At 42.6% G+C, this 21,204-nt stretch overlaps 5 protein-coding genes across 7 annotated transcripts; 3 read left to right on the top strand and 2 right to left on the bottom strand.

The window, feature by feature from the left end:
- The first annotated feature begins 6,119 nt into the window (after positions 1 to 6,119).
- On the top strand, positions 6,120 to 7,310 carry LOC119556493. The gene has a single exon (XM_037868752.1). It carries the CDS (start codon positions 6,193 to 6,195, stop codon positions 6,763 to 6,765), a length of 573 nt encoding a protein of 190 aa, XP_037724680.1. The 5' UTR covers positions 6,120 to 6,192; the 3' UTR covers positions 6,766 to 7,310.
- A 414-nt stretch (positions 7,311 to 7,724) lies between these two features.
- Positions 7,725 to 9,984, bottom strand: LOC119557856. Its single transcript, XM_037870845.1, has 2 exons — positions 8,758 to 9,984; positions 7,725 to 8,290 (listed from the first exon to the last, which is right to left on the bottom strand). Exons 1-2 carry the CDS (start codon positions 9,836 to 9,838, stop codon positions 8,199 to 8,201), a joined length of 1,173 nt encoding a protein of 390 aa, XP_037726773.1. The 5' UTR covers positions 9,839 to 9,984; the 3' UTR covers positions 7,725 to 8,198.
- A 339-nt stretch (positions 9,985 to 10,323) lies between these two features.
- LOC119556632 (chitinase-3-like protein 2) lies at positions 10,324 to 11,974 on the top strand. Its single transcript, XM_037868957.1, has 2 exons — positions 10,324 to 11,331; positions 11,400 to 11,974. Exons 1-2 carry the CDS (start codon positions 10,424 to 10,426, stop codon positions 11,788 to 11,790), a joined length of 1,299 nt encoding a protein of 432 aa, XP_037724885.1. The 5' UTR covers positions 10,324 to 10,423; the 3' UTR covers positions 11,791 to 11,974.
- On the bottom strand, positions 11,903 to 15,565 carry LOC119556631 (TATA element modulatory factor). The gene is made up of 5 exons (XM_037868956.1): positions 14,730 to 15,565; positions 13,151 to 14,660; positions 12,806 to 13,082; positions 12,514 to 12,741; positions 11,903 to 12,450 (listed from the first exon to the last, which is right to left on the bottom strand). Exons 1-5 carry the CDS (start codon positions 15,301 to 15,303, stop codon positions 12,232 to 12,234), a joined length of 2,808 nt encoding a protein of 935 aa, XP_037724884.1. The 5' UTR covers positions 15,304 to 15,565; the 3' UTR covers positions 11,903 to 12,231.
- Positions 15,566 to 16,157: 592 nt separating this feature from the next.
- Positions 16,158 to 20,814, top strand: LOC119557105 (E3 ubiquitin-protein ligase znrf2). 3 transcript variants are annotated; one of them, XM_037869683.1, is made up of 8 exons: positions 16,158 to 16,227; positions 16,295 to 17,499; positions 18,691 to 18,817; positions 18,904 to 18,999; positions 19,079 to 19,184; positions 19,889 to 19,959; positions 20,052 to 20,207; positions 20,350 to 20,814. In XM_037869683.1, the coding sequence occupies exons 2-6, from the start codon at positions 16,999 to 17,001 to the stop codon at positions 19,944 to 19,946; spliced, it is 888 nt and encodes a 295-aa protein (XP_037725611.1). In that variant the 5' UTR covers positions 16,158 to 16,227; positions 16,295 to 16,998; the 3' UTR covers positions 19,947 to 19,959; positions 20,052 to 20,207; positions 20,350 to 20,814. The 3 variants fall into 3 exon arrangements, with proteins under 3 accessions (XP_037725611.1, XP_037725610.1, XP_037725612.1); XM_037869682.1 differs by having other exon boundaries at positions 16,189 to 17,499; XM_037869684.1 differs by having other exon boundaries at positions 16,189 to 17,499; positions 20,052 to 20,263.
- Positions 20,815 to 21,204: the final 390 nt, after the last annotated feature.

The raw sequence follows: 21,204 nt of genomic DNA, 5'->3' as shown, positions 1-21,204 counted from the left end.
TGTATTTATAAAGAAATGGTGTAAATAAGTAAGTACCTAAGTAATAAATAATTGGTGATAGAGTATATCAATCAATTTTTGGAGACTGGGAAACATCTAATTTACTTGATCTGTTGATTTCTTAGTTATTTCAAAATCTTCGGTCCTTTTCATTGTTCCATTTTCGCACTTTTCTTCCATTTTCCGCCCACTTTTCCATCGTTTGGTTTTATTTTTTTTTCATCGAAAAGCTTACTTACATATGTATATGTATAAAAATCGAAGCGTAAAAACAAAATTGGTTTTTCATATGTACATACATATGTACATATGTATGTATGTAAGTATGTGGATATACTTAAGTATGTTTGCATGCATTCGGCTTTGGCTTTTGCCGTTCCGCTTTGTGGTGCTTCGTTGTGGTTGTATGTGTGGATTATACATACATACATATATGTACATATATAAATGTATGTGCATATATTTATCTTCTTTTTGCGTTGGCTCATAAATAAATATGAAATATCCAACACAAACCTATAAGTATAATCTATATATCTTCATCTATATATGTATACCTATGTATGTATGTATATATGCATATACATATGTACATACATACTTTGGTGTGTGTGTTTTTGTGGATAGAGACATTTATAATTTATTTATTTGCACTGCAACAGCGAAGAAAGGCGAAAAAGCAAAATTGCAAATAAAAGACGAAGGTAATGCGGGTGCGAAAGAGACAGAAAGAAGGCGGGCGATGGGGTGGGGGGGTGGTGAAAGGGGAAGATGGAAAAATAGCAGCTAATTTTTCTTTTGTATTATTATTTTTTCCCCATTTATTTTCCCTCTTTCAAGACTTACGAAAGTAAAGTAAAGGGTATATTAGTTATATTAGTTGGCATATCAAGAAAACAAATATAATATGATTTCAACTTTATATTAGTTTGAAACCACTACAATTTCCAATCATTACTTTTCTTTAAAAAAAAATTGTAATATCTAATAGAGTGTTTAAAATACCCGAACACCCAGTAATTTTCAATTTGGTGCACTGCCAAAAGAAAAACTTAAGAAACAAGCGCAATAAAAAGTAATATCTTAGAGTCGCAGCTTGCATACTCTATCAATAACCCCTTTATAAAAAGGTTGTAAAGGATCTTATAGACTATTTGATACTATCTGTAAAGCCAGATAAACATGACTTAAAAAACATTACTTAATGGTTACTTAAAATATGCAAACCAGCTTTTTAATTCCGCACTGGACTTTATTTATGAGATAAAGATAGTTTTCTTATAAATAAAAATATATATTAAAATATGTAGCATGCTTTACGGCGCTTGAAAAGCCTTAGGGATTAAAAATCTCTAAAAAAAAGTATCTGAAAAAACCTTTTTATCCCAGATCTTTAAGCCAAAGATATTTTAAATATGCATATAATTAAATATGGTTTAACTGGTTAATTTTATAAATGATTTAAAACATTTTGAAATTTCTTAGGGCCTCCAATTATATCTGTCTTTTTGAAAAATGGATCGAATTATCAAATCTCCATTCTCCCCGTTTCGAAAAAGTGAGGGTATGCCGAAAAAGTCAGAGTCCATTGAACTGCACGGGGTTGGGGGTGGTGGGGGATTTTCGGGTGCGCTCAAAAAGGGGGTCTGCAATGGGGCAAAGGGTTGGATGCGGGGGGTTTCAATGGATGGATATACACACATACATATATACCCAGATACATGCAGATTTTTGGCTTCCACTTGTTGTGTGTGTCTTCCGCCCGCTCGTTCTCCACAATCGATTTCATTGAAAAATGTTGGGTGCCTAGGAACAAAGCGAAAACAATATACATATATATATATATCTTTTATGTACATAGATACACAACCAAAATTGGTCAAATTATAAAAAGGAAACGAACAAAATGAAGTCATAAAAGCCGGGCAAAAGGAAATAAATAAAAAAGCGAATAACAGAGAATAAATATTAAGCAAACGGACAAAAAAAAGAACAACGAAAAAAGCCGAGATACAAATCTCTGTATTCGTCAGATACATTTTGTTGTTGTTGCTGTATGTGTGTGTGTATTTAATCTGCAATGATCTCCAGCTCACAGACTTCTTGATGGAAAAAAGGTCAAAGTATCTCTCTCCAACGAAAAAGAAAACATAAAATAAGCACACACACACACATACACTCGGACAAAAGAGCAAAAGAGACAGGGCAACAACAACAACAACAATAACAGCAACTGTAAAGTTAAAGTCGCAGCTGGTTATGTTAAAAAAGAGATGGCAATATCGGGCGGCCAGCGAGTGGGAGGGAGAACGGTATCATAGAGGTGGTAAACAGTTACAATCGCAAAACCAGATACATACACAAAAGAGTTTTACTTTATATAAACGCCCGCAAAACATACAGACAATTCATACATATTTATGCATTTTATACACACACTTAAATCAAATATGTATGTTTTTGTAAGTCCACGCAGAACATTTTCGAACCATAATTTTTAAATACTTTTTTTTTTTAATTTAGAATTATAACTTAAGATTGCGATTTGGTTTTATAAACCATTAAGATGCTAATATTTTAGTTATAATAATGGCTAAAATACAAGACACTACAGAAAATAAAACTTTAAATTATTAACTTAGACCTACAGAAATGGGAGTTATTTTTTTTAAAATAAAATATAATACAATTATAAAAACCATTTTTAGAAATTAAACTTATAAAAATCGATCACCTTTGGAATATTCTTAAAATATTGAAACTGCTTACATACATATATTTTTAAATAAAACACATGACTTAGATATTTTTCTCTGTGTATGCGTGTTTATTGGGTGTATGTGTGTGTGTGTTTGCACATGGCCAATATACAATTTTGTGCCATCGGCCACCAAAAACTGAGGGCCGCAACAACAAAAGGCAAGAAAAGACAACAACCACAACAAAAGCTACAACTACAACCACAACTACAACAACAACGATTGCAGCAGCGAAGGTCGTCGCCGTCATTTTATATTGCTGCCACTGCCTCTGCCGCAGCCGGCGTAGCAGTCGGCGTCGCAGTCGACGTCGAGCATCGCAGAATTCCACATAGAAAATTGAGAAAACTGCATTAAATTTTCGTCTACACCGACCCCTCCCCCCCCCCCCCCCCCCCCCCCCTCACCTCCTGCAGTTTCCCACTATGCATCAGCCCGTTTCTTTCTCCCTCCCACTTTTTTGCCCACTTTTCCGTTTGCCCCTCCCCTCGCCACCCCCTCCCACTCCCTATGCTCCTTTTTCGCCCGCTTCTTGTTTTGGCTATGATTTTGTTGCTTTTCCATTCACTATGACCAAAGTTTCATACATACATACAAACATATTCAAGCACACACCTGCGGTCAACTTAATGGTTTTGGGTATTAGAAAGTTTTTCGAAATTTGTAAAATGAGCTAATTTACAAGAAGAGTTACGAGTAAGAAAAAGGTTTTTGAGTTAAGGATCAGAAATGTTATTTGAGTAGAATATCATGTTTGGTAAAAATTCACCCTATAGGGTGATCAATTGTGATCAATTCAAGTTATTTTTCTTAAAATGAGTGCAGCTTTTCTCAACATGAGTTTTTTCCACAAATGTTGTACTTAAATTGAGTACATCCTCAAATTGAGAATACAAATACTCAATTTGAGAACGTCATAATTTTCTCTGTGTACTTATCTTCAACACACAAAGCTCGATAATTTGAATGGCTTTGCTGGAAGGCAGATGGAAAATAATATTAAAAACTTTAAATGACTTTTTTTTTAAATGCTATTTTTTTTTTCATAGAAAATAAAAATTTTTTGTATGGAATTTGAATTTTTTTTTACGTAACCTAATATTTTGTCCGATACTGTGCATGTGTGTGTATGAATGTATGTATTCTGTATCTGAAGCTATTATAGCTGCACATAGATAATAATTCCATGGTATAAGATATACAATTCACATTTTTTATATATGTATTCATGGATGTATATACATCGTACATATGTATGTATGCATGTTTCCATGACGAACAAGTAGAAAACGATGAAGAAGAGTGGGAATATAGAGCTTTACTAGCTGCAAAGTAAAACTAGATAGAAAGGGAGCTACTTTTCGATCTGATCACTATCGAACCCCAAATAATTTTTCCACCCCAATCCAAAATTTCAATCTACTAACAGAAGAGGAAGCAAAAACAATCAAAAATGGCTGGCAAATTAAAAATACATTTACCCAACTTCAAGCCAAAACAAAAAATTATAAATCATAGCAAGAGAAAAACTGGGGGAGAAAAGGGCCAATAAAAATAATAGCTGCCAAAATAATGGGGGAAGAAAAATAAAACTGCTGCCAAAAAGAACAACCGAAAATGATTACAACTTTTGTGAGGAATGGCAGAAAAAAGAAGTTTAAAACCTGATACAAAAATAAAAGAGTTCCTTAAAAATATTTTTAAAATAATGTAATGCGTTAAAATTTGTGTCAAGAAATAAAAAAAGAACAAAAGCTTAACAATTATTAAAATAGCACAGCCATAAGATCAAATATAAAAATATATTTAAAAAAAATGGAATAAAAAAAACGGAACTTAAAGATTAGAAAACGAAAAAGCCAAAAGAGGAAAAGAAAGAAAAACCACCCCTCGCCTTCTAAAACGGCTTCTTCTGCTTTCTCTTTTCTACGTTTCCATTCTTTTTCTTTTCTATTCTTTCTTTCCTCCTCCCTAGTCCCTCTTCTTTGTTTCTTATTCTTCTGCTTCCCCTGGCAAAGTCCACCCCGTGAAACAGAGCAACAACAACCCCCGGGAACCCCGCCCACGCCCATTTTTCCCCCGCCCTTTTTGCCACCACTCCACACACACACACACACACACATACACAGATGCGATATATACAGACATAAATATGTATGTAAGTGTATTGGTTCGTTGCGCGGCATCGTTTCTCCTCCTCCTCTTCTCCTCTCTCCTTCTCCTCCTCCACTTCTCCGCCTCTTTATTGCTGTATCTGTATGTTCATGAAGCGGGGCCTCGGCAAGAGACTATTCAAGTTGTGTGTGCCACGCTCACTGAATATATAATACATATTTATATATATCCAAACATACATAAATACATACACATTTTTCCATATTTTCTCGTCTTTACTTTATAATTCGTTGTTGGTAGACTTTCTTTGTTCAAACGGTACGGTATATGCACAATGTACATTTTAAGTATGTATTTAAGTATATCTATATAAAGACAACGGTATATGGTGTGCAAAAGGCTTAACGGTAATGCTCAATCCTAACCTCTCATTGCTTACTATGACAGAAAGTTAAAAATAATGAATAATAATAATAAACTCCTCTTGGTAAACTAACTTAAGAAAAATGTATTTTTGTTCTGAAATGGTTTCGATATTTAGAACTTTTGATTAAATATTGAAATGACTTTAATAAGACACAAGAAAATCGTTTTTAAATACACAAAAGTTAAGGGGATAAGGTTATTTTCAAAACAAACTAGAGATCATCAAATAAGAATACCATTATTATTAGTGGTGAATATTAAGTACTCGTTTTTTAAAAGTATTTCCAGTACATAATCATAATAGTTTTATATTCAGCATAAATAATGTGCTAAAAATGGTATTCCTCATGTAATTTTTAAGTTCTCGTTTTTAAATAGTATTTCCAGGACATAATCATAATAGTTTTATATTCCGGATAAATTATGTGCTAAAAATGGTATTGCTCATCCATTAGTTTCCCGTATAATGACCAAGGATTAAATCGCAATTTAAGTTTCCCGCCCTTTAGAACGCAGTGGGAACTTTCAAAAGTGGCGCCAAAATGAAAACGATATTAAAGCGTTCTCACCTAACAGCTTTTTTGTTATCGTTTTCCTAAAGACACTCAAAATTTAAAATTTTTACAAAACGTGAAGAATGACGATGAGAGAAATATTAATTTTTTTATCTTTAAAGGATACATATACAGGTAATTCAAAAAAATTAAGCAAACATTTTTAAAACCAGCTTTTAGTTTTTCGATAGGTATTAAATCGACTTGAGCTGATCGGTGAGAACAGTGGCTTTTAGTGCAGTGCAATGCACCTTTATCGGAAGCAACTTTTCACGCGGCTGCATCTTCGGCCTATCGGCTATTGCCGCTTTTTGGCAAATATCAAGCGTCTTAAAACCATGTGCGAAGCGGCTTCTCCGGCGGATCAGCGGAATGTGGAGGTAAAGGCACGGATTCCGGGCGGAGCCGAAGGCTTCAAGGAGCGCCTGATCCTGGCCAAAACCCTAGGCGGTGGCCAAGATGCGGAGTTGATCGAGCAGCGGGACGTCTTCTTCGAATCTCCGCTGGGTGGACGCCTCAAGTTGCGCTATCTACAGGCGCCAGCTCGCTCCCAGTTGGTCTTCTACGATCGTCCCGATGTGGCGGGTCCCAAGCTCTCCAAGTTCAACAAGACGGAGGTGGATGAACCGGAGGTGCTCGAGAAGATCCTCCGCCAGTCAAACGGAGTCCTCGGTGTCCTCGCAAAGCGGCGGCATTTATTCCTTCACGGACAAACGCGCATCCACCTGGACGAGGTGAAAGATCTGGGTCACTTCCTGGAGCTGGAGGTGTGCCTGCGACCGGAACAGAGCCTCGAGGAGGGCCAAGCCATTGCCGAGAAGCTGTCCAAGGAGCTGGGCATCCAGGAGCAGGACCTCATGACCGGCTCCTACTTCGATGCCCTGCGGAAGGTCAATCCAAAATCTATTTAAAAATGGGTAACCTATATAAAGTAATAGATCCTTAGCCAAAAGAAATACCTTGTAAAATACAACTGCCAACTCATTGTTACACAAATAATGGCAAACTAAATTGTTGATCTATTTAGTCTCAGCGTAACAACCCCACCACTCACCAGTCCTTTCGACTAAATTTATAGCCATTCACAATCCTTTAAAAACTGCGATCAAATCTCCCAAAATCCCATTTTGAACCAACTCGCAGATACCCAGACACAGAAACATAATCAACAGCCCCTTATTATCCCGAACATAAACAAAATCCTCACTTTCCTCAACATAATAATCCCTCAGAATTAAAAATCTTAACCACTGTTATTCATAAGTAAAATTAAACATCTTTGTTACCATCAAAATTTACCAGTTAGCTCATAGTTTTAAGCTTTAAGTCATTTTAAAAATCTTAACCACTGTTATTCATAAGTAAAATTAAACATCTTTGTTACCATCAAAATTTACCAGTTAGCTCATAGTTTTAAGCTTTAAGTCCTTTTACAAATATTAACCACTATTAGCCATAAGTAAAATTAAATATCTTTGTTATTATTATCCCAAATGTTAAAAAAATCTTCACCTTCCTCAACAAAAAAATAATTACCCCTTATAATTAAAAATTTAACTACTGTTAGCCATAAGTAAAATTAAACATTTTTGTTATCCATTCCAATTTACCAGTTAGCTTATAGTTTAAAGCTTTAAGTCATTTTATATATGTACATAAATAAAATTATAATCTATTAAAAAACAGCTTTTCTAAATGGTAAATACGTAAGTTTTTGAAAGAATAACTATATATTTAATTTCTAAAACAAAGTTGGTAAATTCTATTTCAGGCAGTCTTTTAAAAAAAATGCATTTCAGATTTAAGAGTAATAAACAAAATATAAAAGTAAAATGGCATAAAACACTCCAACCACAAGAAACACGTTTAGCACATATTAGGTATCTTTTATTTCGTGAGTTCTTGCAAAAACACAAAGTCAAACTCAAGTCTGGCAATGGATATTTACAAAATCGCTTTCGTTGACTACGCTAGTTGGTGTAAACAGAACTTAGAGCCGAAAGTTTTAAATGCAAAATGGTTAGAACGACGAACACAAGGATGAAGCGCGGCGGCCAGGAGCTTGTTAACTGTTAAACTAAACTTAGGCTTACGATCTAGGGCTTGAGGATTACACAGGGCGACGAATTGGGCCTTACGGTCTAGGATCTAGGAATTCAAAAACGAAGTCAGCTTCTAGCTTCCTTCGTGCCTTTCTGTTTTTCTTTTGCTTGCTTATCCAATGGAGCGGCAAAATTCGTAAATTAATTTTGGCTTGGTAAAAGTCGTGGTTGTGTATGGCGCTTAAAGCTAGGAGCGAGGGAAGTGGGATTAAGATCAGTATCGGGATCTGAAGCGGTATCCTCTAGCAGTAGGAGCCGATGAGGCTGATGGACAGCGATTCCGAGATGGGATCCGGCGCAGAGATCGGTTTCCAGTACAACCAATTGTAACTGACTGGAAATAAAGAAATTTATTAAAAATGTGTGCACTTTTAAGGGGAAATCCCACACTAAATGGTCATATTTAATGGAACTGCTTTGATTTTGTTTTTCTTATGCAATTATTTGCTCTATCGAAGCCCGCTTAGAAAACAAACATAATTGACCCAACTGGGGTAACACTTATCAGAACATATTGATAAATCCAAAATGATGTCACTCTGAAACACCTTTAGCAATTATCGATTAGAGTTTAAAAATATCATATTTCATTTTTAGGGAGATTGTCAAGATTATTATATGGACATTAGAGCTAAGCCAGTAAGCTGAAGATCCATAGACATTAAACATTGTCCGTCTACTTCTTTTTGATGCACGCATATCAGTTAGCTTGTTTCAATTGGATTTCTTTTATTTTGAAAAAAGCCTTCACATGCGGACTATCTCCCCGCCCAAGAACATGACCCGCTGGACGATACTCACGCACAAAGGACTGGGTAAGTCGCAGGGACAGGGTGCGACAGCGGTGCCGGCACTCACTGGTGGGCCGCAGGATGATGAACCGCGTGCCCACCGCCTGGTGGACGTACACATTGGGGCACTCCGTCTCCGGCAAGGTGTAGGCCGGCGCCTGGGCAGTATCGATGGCCACATAACGTTCCAGGGCCACGCCCATGCTGGGCAAACGAGCTGGCCGGGCAAAAATGGGACGCAAAAGTCTAGCGGGCAGCATGCGATTGCAGCGCCACAGATTGTGGGCCTGCTGGGTCCAGCTGCTGTTGAACTGCCCGAAGAGATCCTCCAGATTGTGCACATCCTGGTTGGTGGAGAGCACACGGTACGCATCGCGCTGGAAGATCTGATGATTGTTGGCATAGATGTTGTAGAAGTGGCTCAAATCAATGGCCTCCAGCTGATTGCTGCGAAAAGCTATGGGCGAGCCCTCTGGCTGATGGCACCGCTGGCTCTGATCGTCCTCCGCTGGGAGACCACCACCGCACTCCTCGCCCTCCAACCAAACGCTCTCCACATCGGCGCACGGCCCACAACTGAGATCCTCCAGCTGATAGAACGGATTGCCCATCAAGCACGACTCGTCGTAGAGCTCGGTCAACTGTGGGAATCGTTGGATCAGCGGCATGGTCATCCGGCGCCACATGCGCATACCGGGATAGATCATGGATTGGACCACGCGCTCCTGTTGGCCATTGGTGGAGCTGGTCGTCTCGTAACGGTAGGCGGCCACGCAGAGCGACACCAGCGTTAGGTAGAAGAGCCAGCAGAGGATCTGGCGACGCCGGTCCAGCAGATGATGCAGTACCTCCAGTTTAAGATAAGCCATCAGGGGGGCGGTGGGCGTGACGCCCGTCTGCCAATTGCGCTGCCGGAAATACTGAAACAGCACATAGTTGTCGAAGCTCAGGGAGCGCACCGCATATCGCTGATCCGCCAGGCGGCGCAACTGATGCACTGCACCCGAATATCGCTGCAAGACCTGCTGGCGACTTAGCTGCACAAAGTTCAGGTCATAGTCCTCAAGATCGTAGTCCTGGCGCTCCTCCATGGCGCTCCACTGCGGTTCCGCTGTGTTTTCCCTGTCGTCTGTTTGGATTTCCCGCAGTGAATCAACGCTGATTTCCAGCACAAAGCATTCTATTTTTTTTATTTATTTATTTTTCTTTTGTGATATGATATCGATGTAGGGAGGCGTTATGGTTATCGATAACGGGTTAAAATCGATATACCAAGGTCGTTAGAAAATACCAAATACAGTAAACTCTATATGTGGTGGAAAATTATAGTATTTTTAGTTGATTTTAACGAATTATAAATATATATGTACATATTTTAAGTAACGAAATAATATGATTGAGAAAAGTAGCTAATCTAAATTCAGCAAAATTTGTAATCTTTTAAATGTATCATTTGAATAAAATTTGTATAATATTAAAATAAATATTTAGTTTTAGTAACCTTATTTATTTTCTGAAAAATACTGACATTTAACATGATAAAAATACTACAGTGATTTTGGAAGTATTCCAGCCCTGGTCGTCATTGTTTTTTGTGATAATATTTTGATAACAGCAGTAATAATAATATTCAATGAATTAACGCGCAGATGTGAGTCTCCAGAATACCAGAAAAGATGGGGAGCTACGAGAAACTGGAGAACGCAGCCCAGGAGCGGAGCCACCGGAAATGGGGCCTGCGAACTTTGATCTGCTGGAGTGTTTTGTTGACTTCTTTGTTGTGCCTTTTAATGGGGTACATCAACCCGGGATTTTTGGGACTCCAAATGGGAACTCAGAGACTGGACTTGGGCCAAGTGGAGCAGCGACTGGTGTGCTACTATGCCAGCGGCGGAACCGAAAATCTCAGCCTTCTGGATGTTCCCGGCGATCTGTGCACCCACATCAATATCGGACCCGCCATCTTAAGCAATGCCACCATAGTCCTGCCCGATTCCCTCATCCAGGTGCTGCAGAACGACAGCCGCTCCTTCCGGGCTGCCCATCCGCAGGTGCACCTGCTTCTCTGGATCGGAGGCGCCGACAGCGGCCGCCAGTTCGCCCACATGGTGGCGAACCATGCAATGCGCAAGGTGTTTCTACGCTCCCTCCGGGAAATATTGCGCACCTATCCCAGTTTGGATGGCATCGATCTGGACTGGGAGTTTCCGAGTGCCTACGACCGCGAGCGAATGCATCTCTCGCAGTTGCTCTACGAGATCAGGACGGAGTGGCGGCGCGAGAAGCGAACGAATGACATCCTTTCGCTGGCGGTGGCTGCTCCCGAGGGAATCGCCCTCTATGCCTATGACATCCGGGAGCTGAATATGTATGCGGACTATGTCAATCTGATGGCCTATGATTTTCACTTCTATCGCGAGGACACACCCTTCACGGGCCTGAATGCTCCACTTTATGCCCGCTCCCAGGAGCGCTCCCTAATGGCCACGTTTAACATCAACTACACGGTGGAGTGGTGGCTGAAGAGCGGTCTGGAGCCGCAGCGACTTGTGGTGGGTCTGCCCACCTATGGACACTCCTTTACGTTAGTAGCTAGAACCTTTTACAAATTGTTTACACCCTCTAATTTCACTCTTTAACCCCAAAAAACAGGTTGGTGAATCCCCTAAACCACCGCATAGGAGCTCCTGCTTCCGGTTATGGCAAATGCGGCCAACTGGGCTTCACCACACTCTCGGAAACCTGCGAGTGCGCCTCTAAGTATTTCAAACCCACCTTCTCCTACGACGCTGAGACCTGTTCGCCCTATCTAAGCGCTTTGCAGGAGTGGATCTCCTACGAAAACCAAACGAGCATCGCCTGCAAGGCCAGCTATGTAAAATCCCTGCATCTGGGTGGCGTCATGGTCTTCTCACTGAACAGTGATGATCTCAGGAATGCATGCAGCTACTTGCCAAACTTGGCAAGCAACCAGAAACCCGTCTTCCCTCTCACCCAGGCCATTAAGGAGATCCTAAGGAAATCGGATGCGGAATCGCTGTGATTACTCTCTGTATTAAATGATATACATATATTTGATTTATTCGCAAGAGGCTGATGCTGCTGCTGCTGTGTCACAACCGCCTGGCCAACTGCTCGGAACAGAAACAGTTTTGTACATAGTCATAGACGATAACTTTATGTATATATAAGTATAAATTAAATTATCACAATCGATCAATTCATAATATAACTAGAAGGTGTCAGCATACGCAAATCATAGATATGTACTCGCATGTACATGGTATGTGGGGGATTGAGATGGAGATGGGGAAGTGGAAGTGGATTCCCCGGACTTGCTTGGCTAACCGATAAGTAGCTATATAGCATATAAAGCATAATACATTTGCAACTGGGAATGGGCGACGGAGGGGGAACGTTACGGTGGCCACGTACGCCGCAGACATGGCAACTCGGGCAGGGAGACGATCCTGCGCTCCGGCAATCATGTCGGCTTCGCCGGCCGTTGCAGATTGGGCGGCGGGGCGGCCAGCAGCTCGTCGATCTGCAGCTTGTAGGCCGTCTTCAGCTCGGTCAGGTCCAGCTCCAGTTCCTCGGTGCGCTCCACCTTCTCGCCGTACATCTGCAGCAGGGCGTCGTAGCGATGCTGGAGGTCCTCGTATCCCTTCTCCATCACCTCGTACACCTGCAGTTTATCCTTCATCTAGAAGGGATGTGATACAATAAGCTATAGTTATCCTTTGTAACTCTAGGAGTTTTTTCCTACCGTTTCCAGTTCGATGGTCAGGTTGGATATCTCGCCGTCGAGAACGCTGCGCTCCGCCTGCAGGCGCGATAATTCCCACTGCAGGTGGGTCAGCTCACCATCACGCTGCTTCAGCAGCGCCTGCAGGTGTTCCAGGGTGCTGGTGTTGGCTGCCAGGAAGCTCAGGTGCACGCCCTGGATGATGCCCGATGGCTGGCGGCCCGAGTTGGAAGCGCAATCGAGGTCATCCTGGATTTAGAATAAAATTTGAAACTTTAAGAGGTTTATTAACAAAAGGGTGAGGACCAATTACCGCCTGCCAGTCGATGATGCCGCCCAGGGCCTCCTCGTTGGAGGCACTGTCATCCGCCAGGCTAAGCGGTGGCGAGGAGCGCAGTGGCGCCTGGGACTTGGGCAACTGCATCTGCAACTGGGGCTGCAACTCGCTGCTGGCCTTCACCGCCTCCACGGTTAACCGGCTGGGCTGCTTGCTCTGCTCCGTCTCGGCCTTCTGCCGCTGGCACTGCTGCTCCAGGTTCGCAATTTGCTCCTGCTGCTGCCTAAGCTCCTCCTGCAGCTGGCTGATTTGCCTGTCGGAACAAGATGGGAGATGATATTACAAGGAGAAAATCGAATAGATATATATATATGGACCCACTTTTTGTGATCGCTCTGCCTGCTGTCCGCCTCAAGGTCGTGTTGACGCAGTGCCATCTTTGCGGCCTCCGCCTCCATCAGCGCACTCGACAGCTTCTCCTCCAGCAGGCCGCAACGGGTGCGCAGCAGCTCCTGCTTCTCACCCTGCACGGACTCCAGTTGCTGCAGTGAGCGCAGCTGCACCTGTGAGTCGTCCAGTTTCTGGAGCAGCTGCTGCTCCTCGCGATTCCAGCCGGCGGATCGCTGATCCAGGGTGCGCTGCAGCGACTCGATCTGGCGGATCAGCGGCGTGGTGGTGGCGCCCAGCTCCTGCGTGGAGCTCTCCGCCCGCAGTTCGGCGGCTTCGAGGCGATGCAACAGCTGGCGGTTCTCCTCGCGCATCTGCTGCTCCCTTCTGGCCAGGCTGTGCTCGGCCAGGCGGAGTTTCTCGCGCAGATCGGACACCTGCTGCACATACTCCTGCTGCTCGGCCCGCAGGCTATCCTGCTCCAGTCGCGTACGCTTCTGGAGATCTCCTTTCAGACCATCGAAGCTGGCTTGCAGGGCAGCCAGCCTGGACTGCAGATCTTCGATGCGACTGCGACCCTCGGCATTCTCCTCATCGACACGCTTCTTCTCCGCCGTCATCCGGCAAACCGCCTCGATCTGGGTGCGCTCCATCTCCTCCTTGGCAGCCAGGGATTTCTTCAGGCGCTCCGATTCGCTGGACAGCAGCGAGATCTGCTCGCCGTTCTTCTTCAGCAGCGTGTCCGAGGTCTTCTCCTTGGCACGCAGCTTCTTGATGATCGTCGATTGCTGCAGGATCTCCTTGGACAGCTTCTCGCCCTCGGACTGCAGGCCGGCAATCATCTCGTTGCACTCGGCCAGCTCATCCTTTGGTATCTTATTTTGCAGCTCATCGCGCAGGCTCTTCATTTGGATGCGCAGGGCATCGCGTTCACGAATGCTGGCCTGGAATTTCTTCTCCAGCGCCGATAGACGCTGCACAGCATCCGCCGCATCCGGACTGTTGGCGCTATTGGCCGCCGCCTCGACCCGAGCTCGCAACTCCTGGTTCCGCTCCAGGAGCTCGGCATTTTGGCGCTCCGACTGCAAGAGTCTCTGTTCCCGCGCCTCAATCACCTGGTTCAGCTCGCTGATACGCTGCACCAGCTTGTCCAGCTCCGACTGCGAGTCCTCTGAGAGCAGCGAGATCTCCGAGGGCTCGCGGTGATGGCCCTTGGCCTTCAGGCCCACCTTGCCGCCGGCCAGCTCCTTGAATTTCTGCGGACTGGTGCGCGTGGTGGTGCTGTTGGTGCTGGAGTCGCCATTCGGATTCGAGATGATCTCGATGTCCGACGAGGTGGACGAATAGCTCTGGTCCACCACCTCCGCCTTGGCGGGAGCGGGCGACTTGCCCTTGTGGCTCATCTGCAGCTGGATGTCCTCGAAGCTCTGCGTGGAATCGGAGTCGGCATTGCCGGCTGTCTGAATGTCGCTGAGGACCAAAGCCTTCATGGTTTTGGTGGAGTCTGCAAGGAGGGGAAAAATAAGTGCGTTAGGAAGTGGTTTTTAGGAGGAAAGGATGATATTGCACCCACCATTTAGGTGATCCTCCATATGCCGCTCTAGCTGCGTGCCCTCGTCGTCGTCGTCATCCTCGCCATCGCCCTCGGCATTGTCGGATGTGTCATTGCTGGCAATGATCACAATGCTGTCGGGCAGCGAGGGCTCCGTGTCGGGGGACATCTCCATTTCGCTGGCCGTGGTGGCCGTGATGAGTTCCAGCGAGGATTCGGACAGGCGCTTGGCCACCGACGGCTCCTCGCCGCTGGGCGAGATGGGCGATGTTGGTGAGGAAAGCAGATCCACCGAATCCGAGGTGGCCGATTGGCGTTTGCCGTAGGCGCTGCTACCCGGCACGGAAGTGGGCGTGGGCGGAATGGTGACCATCTCGTTGGCATGGGGATTGTCAAAGAAAGTGGGCGTGTCTGAAGCGGGCGTGGCAGCGGTGCCTCCACCCGCTGCCTCCGAGGATGCGGTACTCCCAGTTGTGGCGCCACCTTCGTCCGCAGCGCCTGCCACCGTCGTGTCCTTCTCCGTCGCCTTGCTGTCATCGTCCTGGATGTCCAGCGCCTCAATCAGCACCGTTTTGGCCTTTTCAAACCAGCTCATTGTGGTTGTTGCTGTGGCTGTGGTGTCCCAAGCCCAGTCACCACTGTACCAATATTGTTGACGTCGCCGCAGTCGGTTCGGTTGGCCCAGTGAGTCCTAGTCCCGATGCCACGCCTGCTGCTCCTGCTGCAATCTCCTGCTCCGCGGGGGGCACATGCAAATCCCAGTTTGTTCGTGGATTTGTGGTGACTCCTTGTTTTTGATCCAATTGGAATTGTGTTTCTGTTTTCAACAGTCCAATAATCCTAATCCTATCGATAAGTCTGCGGTGTGACCGTTTGCAGTTTGCCACGGTATGGTCTCGGTACAGTGAACGTAGGTGTTGAATTTTAATAAAATTATATATTTATTACAGTAAATCAAGTAAAGTTATTGTTTTAACAAATAAGAACAATTTCAAGTTATGCATACAAAGCTTTTAAGAGAAAAATTAAATGGAAATTTTAATATAATTTAAGGAAACCTTTTAACTATTTACATCCTTTGATATATTAATGACTTGAATAGAAAAATATAATAAATATAAGTAGAGGAAAACAGCGTTCTAACTAAGTATTTTCATTTGAATGTAAATTTGTAATATTTTGTATTCCTAAAAGCTGAACTAAAATGAGAAAGAAAGATATCTTGGTAGAGGAAAACAGTGTTCCCGCCTTGTATAATTTAGTTTTATATTTTATGTATACTTATTCTTAGAAATAAACCTTCAAACAATGAAAAGGTACTACGTTTTAAAACAGAATAACAGTATTTTAATAATACATAAAACAAATCAACCAAAATATACTATCTAGCGAGGTTCGCGTCCTTGCTAAATGCCGATGCATTGCCAGCACCATTCTTATTAGAACACTAGCCGACGACAATCGATTGGCCTATCCAATTGGACTAACGCCTCTGTTGATATCGAGAAACTCTTTTAATGTAATGTATAAAAAAATAAAAAAAATATGAAAAACGGTCATTTAAATTGAGAGTGTAATCAAGGCAGATTGGGCAGCAGCGTCGTGTCGCGTCACACCTATTTTTTTTAGTCGGCGAGAGCAGCAGTGGCGTACCGCATAGCAGTTGGATTGAAATTTGCAGTTGGATTGTTGGAGCAGTGGCAGTGGCAGTGGCAGTTGCAGTTGCAGGAGCAGGAGCAGCTAGTAGCGGAATCCGCATCCAGAATCCCAGAGAATCCAGTATCCCAGAGAATCCAGTAGCCCAGAATCCCGGAATCCCTTCAATCAGCGGGCGCTGCAATATAACGGGGCAGCAACAATAACAATCGCGATTCAACTACGCACCGATTAACGACCGACCGCCCCCCGTCCTTGCCACCCCCCAGGCCCCGCCCCCTGCCCCCTGCCCGCCCTGAACACCCGCACTTTTGGCACAAACACAGAGGCACAGCACACACACACACACAGACGAACACTTACACTCGGTCAAACACACACACTTATCATCCGAGCGACAAAAAACCGACCGCATTTATCATCCGTACATCGCAAATCGCACATCGCACATCGCATTGTTTGCTATTGTTGTCTGCTCCGTTTTTGCACGCGAAGGAGCAGACAAAGAGGACGCGCCGAGGAGGAGTAGGAGGCGCCGCCGAACGAAGCGGATGAGGAGCTAGAGGCCGCGTGGTAGGAGGAGGACAAAGGATCCGATCGAGCATCATCACCATCACCATCATCATCATCATCTATGGGTCAAAAGGCGAGCACTCCGGCGACAAGTGGCCAACAGAGCCCACGCTCCAGGACATTCTCGAGCAGCTCGACCGGGGCCGCCGACCAGCAGCCCTCGTCTAATCCCGGCCAGAATCGCGGCGGCGGCAATGATACCGCCGGCCAGGGATTCAATCTGCTGCGCACGCTGCCCGGCCTGCAGGTGTACCACAACCAGAACTCCACGTCCATCGATCGCCAGCGAGCGCGGAGTCTGAGCTCTGTGCCGGATATCCAGCAGCAGCAGTCGCAGCAGCAGCAGCAGCAACAGGGCTCGATCACCTCATCTGGGAGCAGTCCGCACTCGCATCCGCATGCCGCGCACGGACATCCCGCCGTCGGGGTCTCCGTTTCCGTCTCCGGGAACGCCAATGCGAACAGCAACAGCAACAGCGGCTTCCCGGCAGCCGGGAACAATAATGGTTCCGCCACGCAATCCTACATCCAACAGAGGCGCACCCTAGGCGATTCCATAAGGGTGAGTGATCATCATCATCCGGCATCCTGGTGGGGATTGCCCACCAAAGCAGCAGAACTCAATATCACATGCAATAGTGTAGCTATTTAACTCGGCAATTGGATAATCCAAAGGTCAGGAGGGTTGTTTATCAGGGGAGAGCTGCGTATTTAGTCTATGGAAACTCTTTATCAGTGATATAATATAGTATTTGAGATTATTAATTCATAGTATGAATACCAAATTAAATAATGTATACCATATTTAAAGTCCTTTAATGATATAAGGTCAGGAGGGTTGTTTATCAGGGGAGAGCTTCGCTTAGCTTAGTTTAGTCTATGGGAACTCATTATCAGTGATATAATATAATATAGGAAATTATTAATTCATAGTATGAATACCAAATTAAATAATGTATACCATATTTAAAGTCCTTTAATGATATAAGGTCAGGAGGGTTGTTTATCAGGGGAGAGCTTCGCTTAGCTTAGTTTAGTCTATGGGAACTCATTATCAGTGATATAATATAATATAGGAAATTATTAATTCATAGTATGAATACCAAATTAAATAATGTATGCCATACTTAAAGTTCTTTAATGACTCAATCAAATCCAAGAATTCAGCAAACCCTTTTTCCTAGTATAAGTATAACATATTTCCCCTTACTTATATATCCACAAAAAATAATATAGATCTATCACTTAATCGTGTTAATGTTAAAAAATATATATATTCAATATTAGGTACACTTAAAGTCCTTTAATGATATATATTTCTTATCACATAACATTTTACTAAACCAAAGGTCACTCAATCAAATCCAAGAACTCAGCTAACCCTTTTCCCTAGTATACGTATAAGATCTTTACCATAACTAATATATAGATTATATATGTTAATGTTAAAAGAAACGTATATTCAATATTATGAATTTCCTAATGGGTCAATTTAAATCTAAAAATCCCACATATTTGGTATTAACTTATGATATTCCAAAGGTTTTTTTAAAGTTACGAAAGAAGAATATCAAATTATCAGATGGTATATCTTATAAATAATATATTCCAAACTAAGATGACCAATACGATAGGTTAGCTAGTTACTATTACAGGTTTTGAATAGAACACCATTACTACCCTTAGTTATATGAGTATATACGTATATATTTCAAAGAGATCCTAATAATACTTCGATAATTCCCAATTACAGGACATGTCAATGACCGGTGGCAATATCGCCGAGAGCATCGCCCTGGCCGCTTCCGCCACATCCGCCAATGGGATAGGCCGTGTCTACACGGCCACCTCGCTTCCATCGCACATTTGGTCCTTCAATGGTGAGCACACGTACCATCTGGGGCGTAGTCTCCGATTTGTAAACTGTAATTTGAAAACCCCATCGAATTCCCCCGAATACTTACAGGTATCAAGTGCCCCGTGTGCAATAAGTTTGTGTTGCCGGACGACATTGAATGCCATTTAGTTATGTGCCTAACGAAACCACGACTCTCATATAACGGTATACTGTTTACATTATCCTAGTCCCCCGATTTCTTAGAATACCCATATTTATTTACCTCCAATGCGTCGCATTTCAGAGGACGTTTTGTCGGACGCCAAGGGCGAGTGCGTCATCTGCCTTGAAGACCTGAGTCCGGGAGATACCATCGCTCGGCTGCCATGTCTCTGCATATATCACAAAGGGTGAGTTGAGATCATTTATGGAGGTTTGCAAGATCATTATACTAGCGAAAACCCGAACAGAAGGTTGAGATTTAGGAAATATTGATAAAATGGAAGTTATACGATACAATACATATTATATATCACAAAGGGTGAGTTAAAGCTAAGGGAAAAGGGAGGGTTTGCAAGATCAGGGTTGAAGTTAAGGAAATAATAATAAAACTTAAGCTATACGATATCATGTCATAGTATGCATTATAAAGACTGATTAAAAATTGAGGAAAAGGAAAGATCTGTAAGATCATTTTAATATTGAAAAACCGAACTTATTTTAAAAACTAAGAATTATTTAATGCACAAAATTCATAAAATATATTAAGATACCATATGTTTTATTGAAAAAGTGGATTTATTTTATTTTACCTGCTTAGTATGGATTTGGGTATCTTATTTTTAAGGTAATCACGAAAGTGACCATTAAAGAGGAAGAATACCTAAACTCTGTAAACCGCAAAGCGAAATAAAAACCCTAGACTACAAAGAGTCAATAACGAAAAATTGAGGAGTGCCTTAGTTTGAATTTTACACTTAACTCACCCCCCGTTGGGGTTATAGATTTAAAAATAAGTATGCTCACATAAAGGGGGGGGTTGCACTTCTATCCTTTATCTCCACTGAATGCCAGAAGGCTAATAACAATTCGTTTGCTTTATGATCCACTGTAGATGCATCGACCGTTGGTTTGAGGTTAATCGCTCCTGTCCCGAGCATCCTGGAGATTAGTAATCCTCACCAGGTAAGTCCACTAATTGGGATGTAACCTGGAATTAGTTATTAGTTACGTTCGGGTTGCAATTAAACTGAGATTTCTGTTTGCTATCTTTGCAGAGCTCGCCGAGTTGTTTGTGTGGTGCGTTATGCAAGCGAGGAGGGGTAATGGAGCAGGAATGGAACTGGAACTGGCCAGCTGGACGCGGTGCGAAAGAGGGTATAATTTCTGGGTTGGGATGGAGGTCCCAGGCCCAGTGACCAAAAACTGAGCACGTAAGTTGCATGTCAGCAAGTCAGCGAGTCAAATGCAAAAGTGACATAGCACCAAGGTCATTATAATATTATATATCATGATCCTTACCTATAACCTTCTTGAGTTAGATAGTTCTTATCCATAATACACCTTACTTTCCAGCTGTTCACCATCGCGATGAGCTGGAGCTTTGAACTAAAAAAGCGTAGAGCGTAGAGCGTATAGGATTGAGATAGAGGATGGGAGAGGCTATGCCACAAAATGCTGATCTATGAAGTGGGATCGAGCCATCGATCATTTGACCTACCGACCGACCGACCGATCGACTGCTGATGGAACCCAAACACACACAAATCAATTGAAACAAATTAATTTACAATGCTAAACTGGCAACATGATAATATTGATAACAATAATAATAATAATAATAATAATAAAAGAATGATCTAAGTAACGAAATCAACCAACCCACAAAAACTACAACAAGAAGCAACAACCAGAAGATTTTGATGACGGGAGGAGTGTAAAGCGAAGCAACCAACCAACCAACAAAAGAATGTCAACCAATGTGATGTTAAATTTTATATTTTGTACTATGGATAATGATGTAATTGTAATTGTAATGTATATGTATGTATTTATTATTTTAAACAGGACTAAAATAGGATAAACACAAGCGTAAGGAGGAAAACACACACACACACACAAGATAATAACAATAACAAATACTATTAATAATTATGCTAAATTAGAAACAAACGAAAAGCAAAGCAACCAAAAAGAAAACTTAAAATCTTAAAAACCAACAAATAATAATGAAAAGTAACGAAGATAGAAAACGATTTTCCCCCATTTTCGGTGTAATTTAAGACTTGTTTAACAATTCGCTATCAACTCTCTTTGTGTTTATCCATTAGTTACGGCTAGTTAGTTTTTTATATACATGTTTGTTATCAACATTTTGTTTGTGTTTTTGTTTAAACAAAAAAAAAAATTAAATTTTAAAATTGACAGAAA

The sequence above is a fragment of the Drosophila subpulchrella genome, chromosome X (assembly GCF_014743375.2).
Source record: "Drosophila subpulchrella strain 33 F10 #4 breed RU33 chromosome X, RU_Dsub_v1.1 Primary Assembly, whole genome shotgun sequence".
Taxonomy (NCBI): Eukaryota; Metazoa; Arthropoda; class Insecta; order Diptera; family Drosophilidae; genus Drosophila; species Drosophila subpulchrella.
The sequence above is the reverse complement of the archived record's forward strand: the minus strand, read 5'-3'. Positions and strand labels throughout refer to the sequence as shown.

Bases quoted from the DNA above. Each gene is read 5' to 3' on its own strand.
- LOC119557105 (XM_037869683.1), top strand. From the start codon at position 16,999: ATGGGTCAAAAGGCGAGCACTCCGGCGACAAGTGGCCAACAGAGCCCA. The intron at 18,818-18,903 runs GTGAGCACACGT...GAATACTTACAG, and splicing joins GCACATTTGGTCCTTCAATG to GTATCAAGTGCCCCGTGTGC. The intron at 19,185-19,888 runs GTGAGTTGAGAT...GATCCACTGTAG, and splicing joins CTCTGCATATATCACAAAGG to ATGCATCGACCGTTGGTTTG.
- LOC119556493 (XM_037868752.1), top strand. From the start codon at position 6,193: ATGTGCGAAGCGGCTTCTCCGGCGGATCAGCGGAATGTGGAGGTAAAG.
- LOC119556632 (XM_037868957.1), top strand. From the start codon at position 10,424: ATGGGGAGCTACGAGAAACTGGAGAACGCAGCCCAGGAGCGGAGCCAC. The intron at 11,332-11,399 runs GTTAGTAGCTAG...CCCAAAAAACAG, and splicing joins ACCTATGGACACTCCTTTAC to GTTGGTGAATCCCCTAAACC.
- LOC119557856 (XM_037870845.1), bottom strand. From the start codon at position 9,838: ATGGAGGAGCGCCAGGACTACGATCTTGAGGACTATGACCTGAACTTT. The intron at 8,291-8,757 runs GTGAGTATCGTC...CTTTATTTCCAG, and splicing joins ACTTACCCAGTCCTTTGTGC to TCAGTTACAATTGGTTGTAC.
- LOC119556631 (XM_037868956.1), bottom strand. From the start codon at position 15,303: ATGAGCTGGTTTGAAAAGGCCAAAACGGTGCTGATTGAGGCGCTGGAC. The intron at 14,661-14,729 runs GTGGGTGCAATA...CCCTCCTTGCAG, and splicing joins TATGGAGGATCACCTAAATG to ACTCCACCAAAACCATGAAG. The intron at 12,742-12,805 runs GTAATTGGTCCT...TTCTAAATCCAG, and splicing joins GCATCATCGACTGGCAGGCG to GATGACCTCGATTGCGCTTC.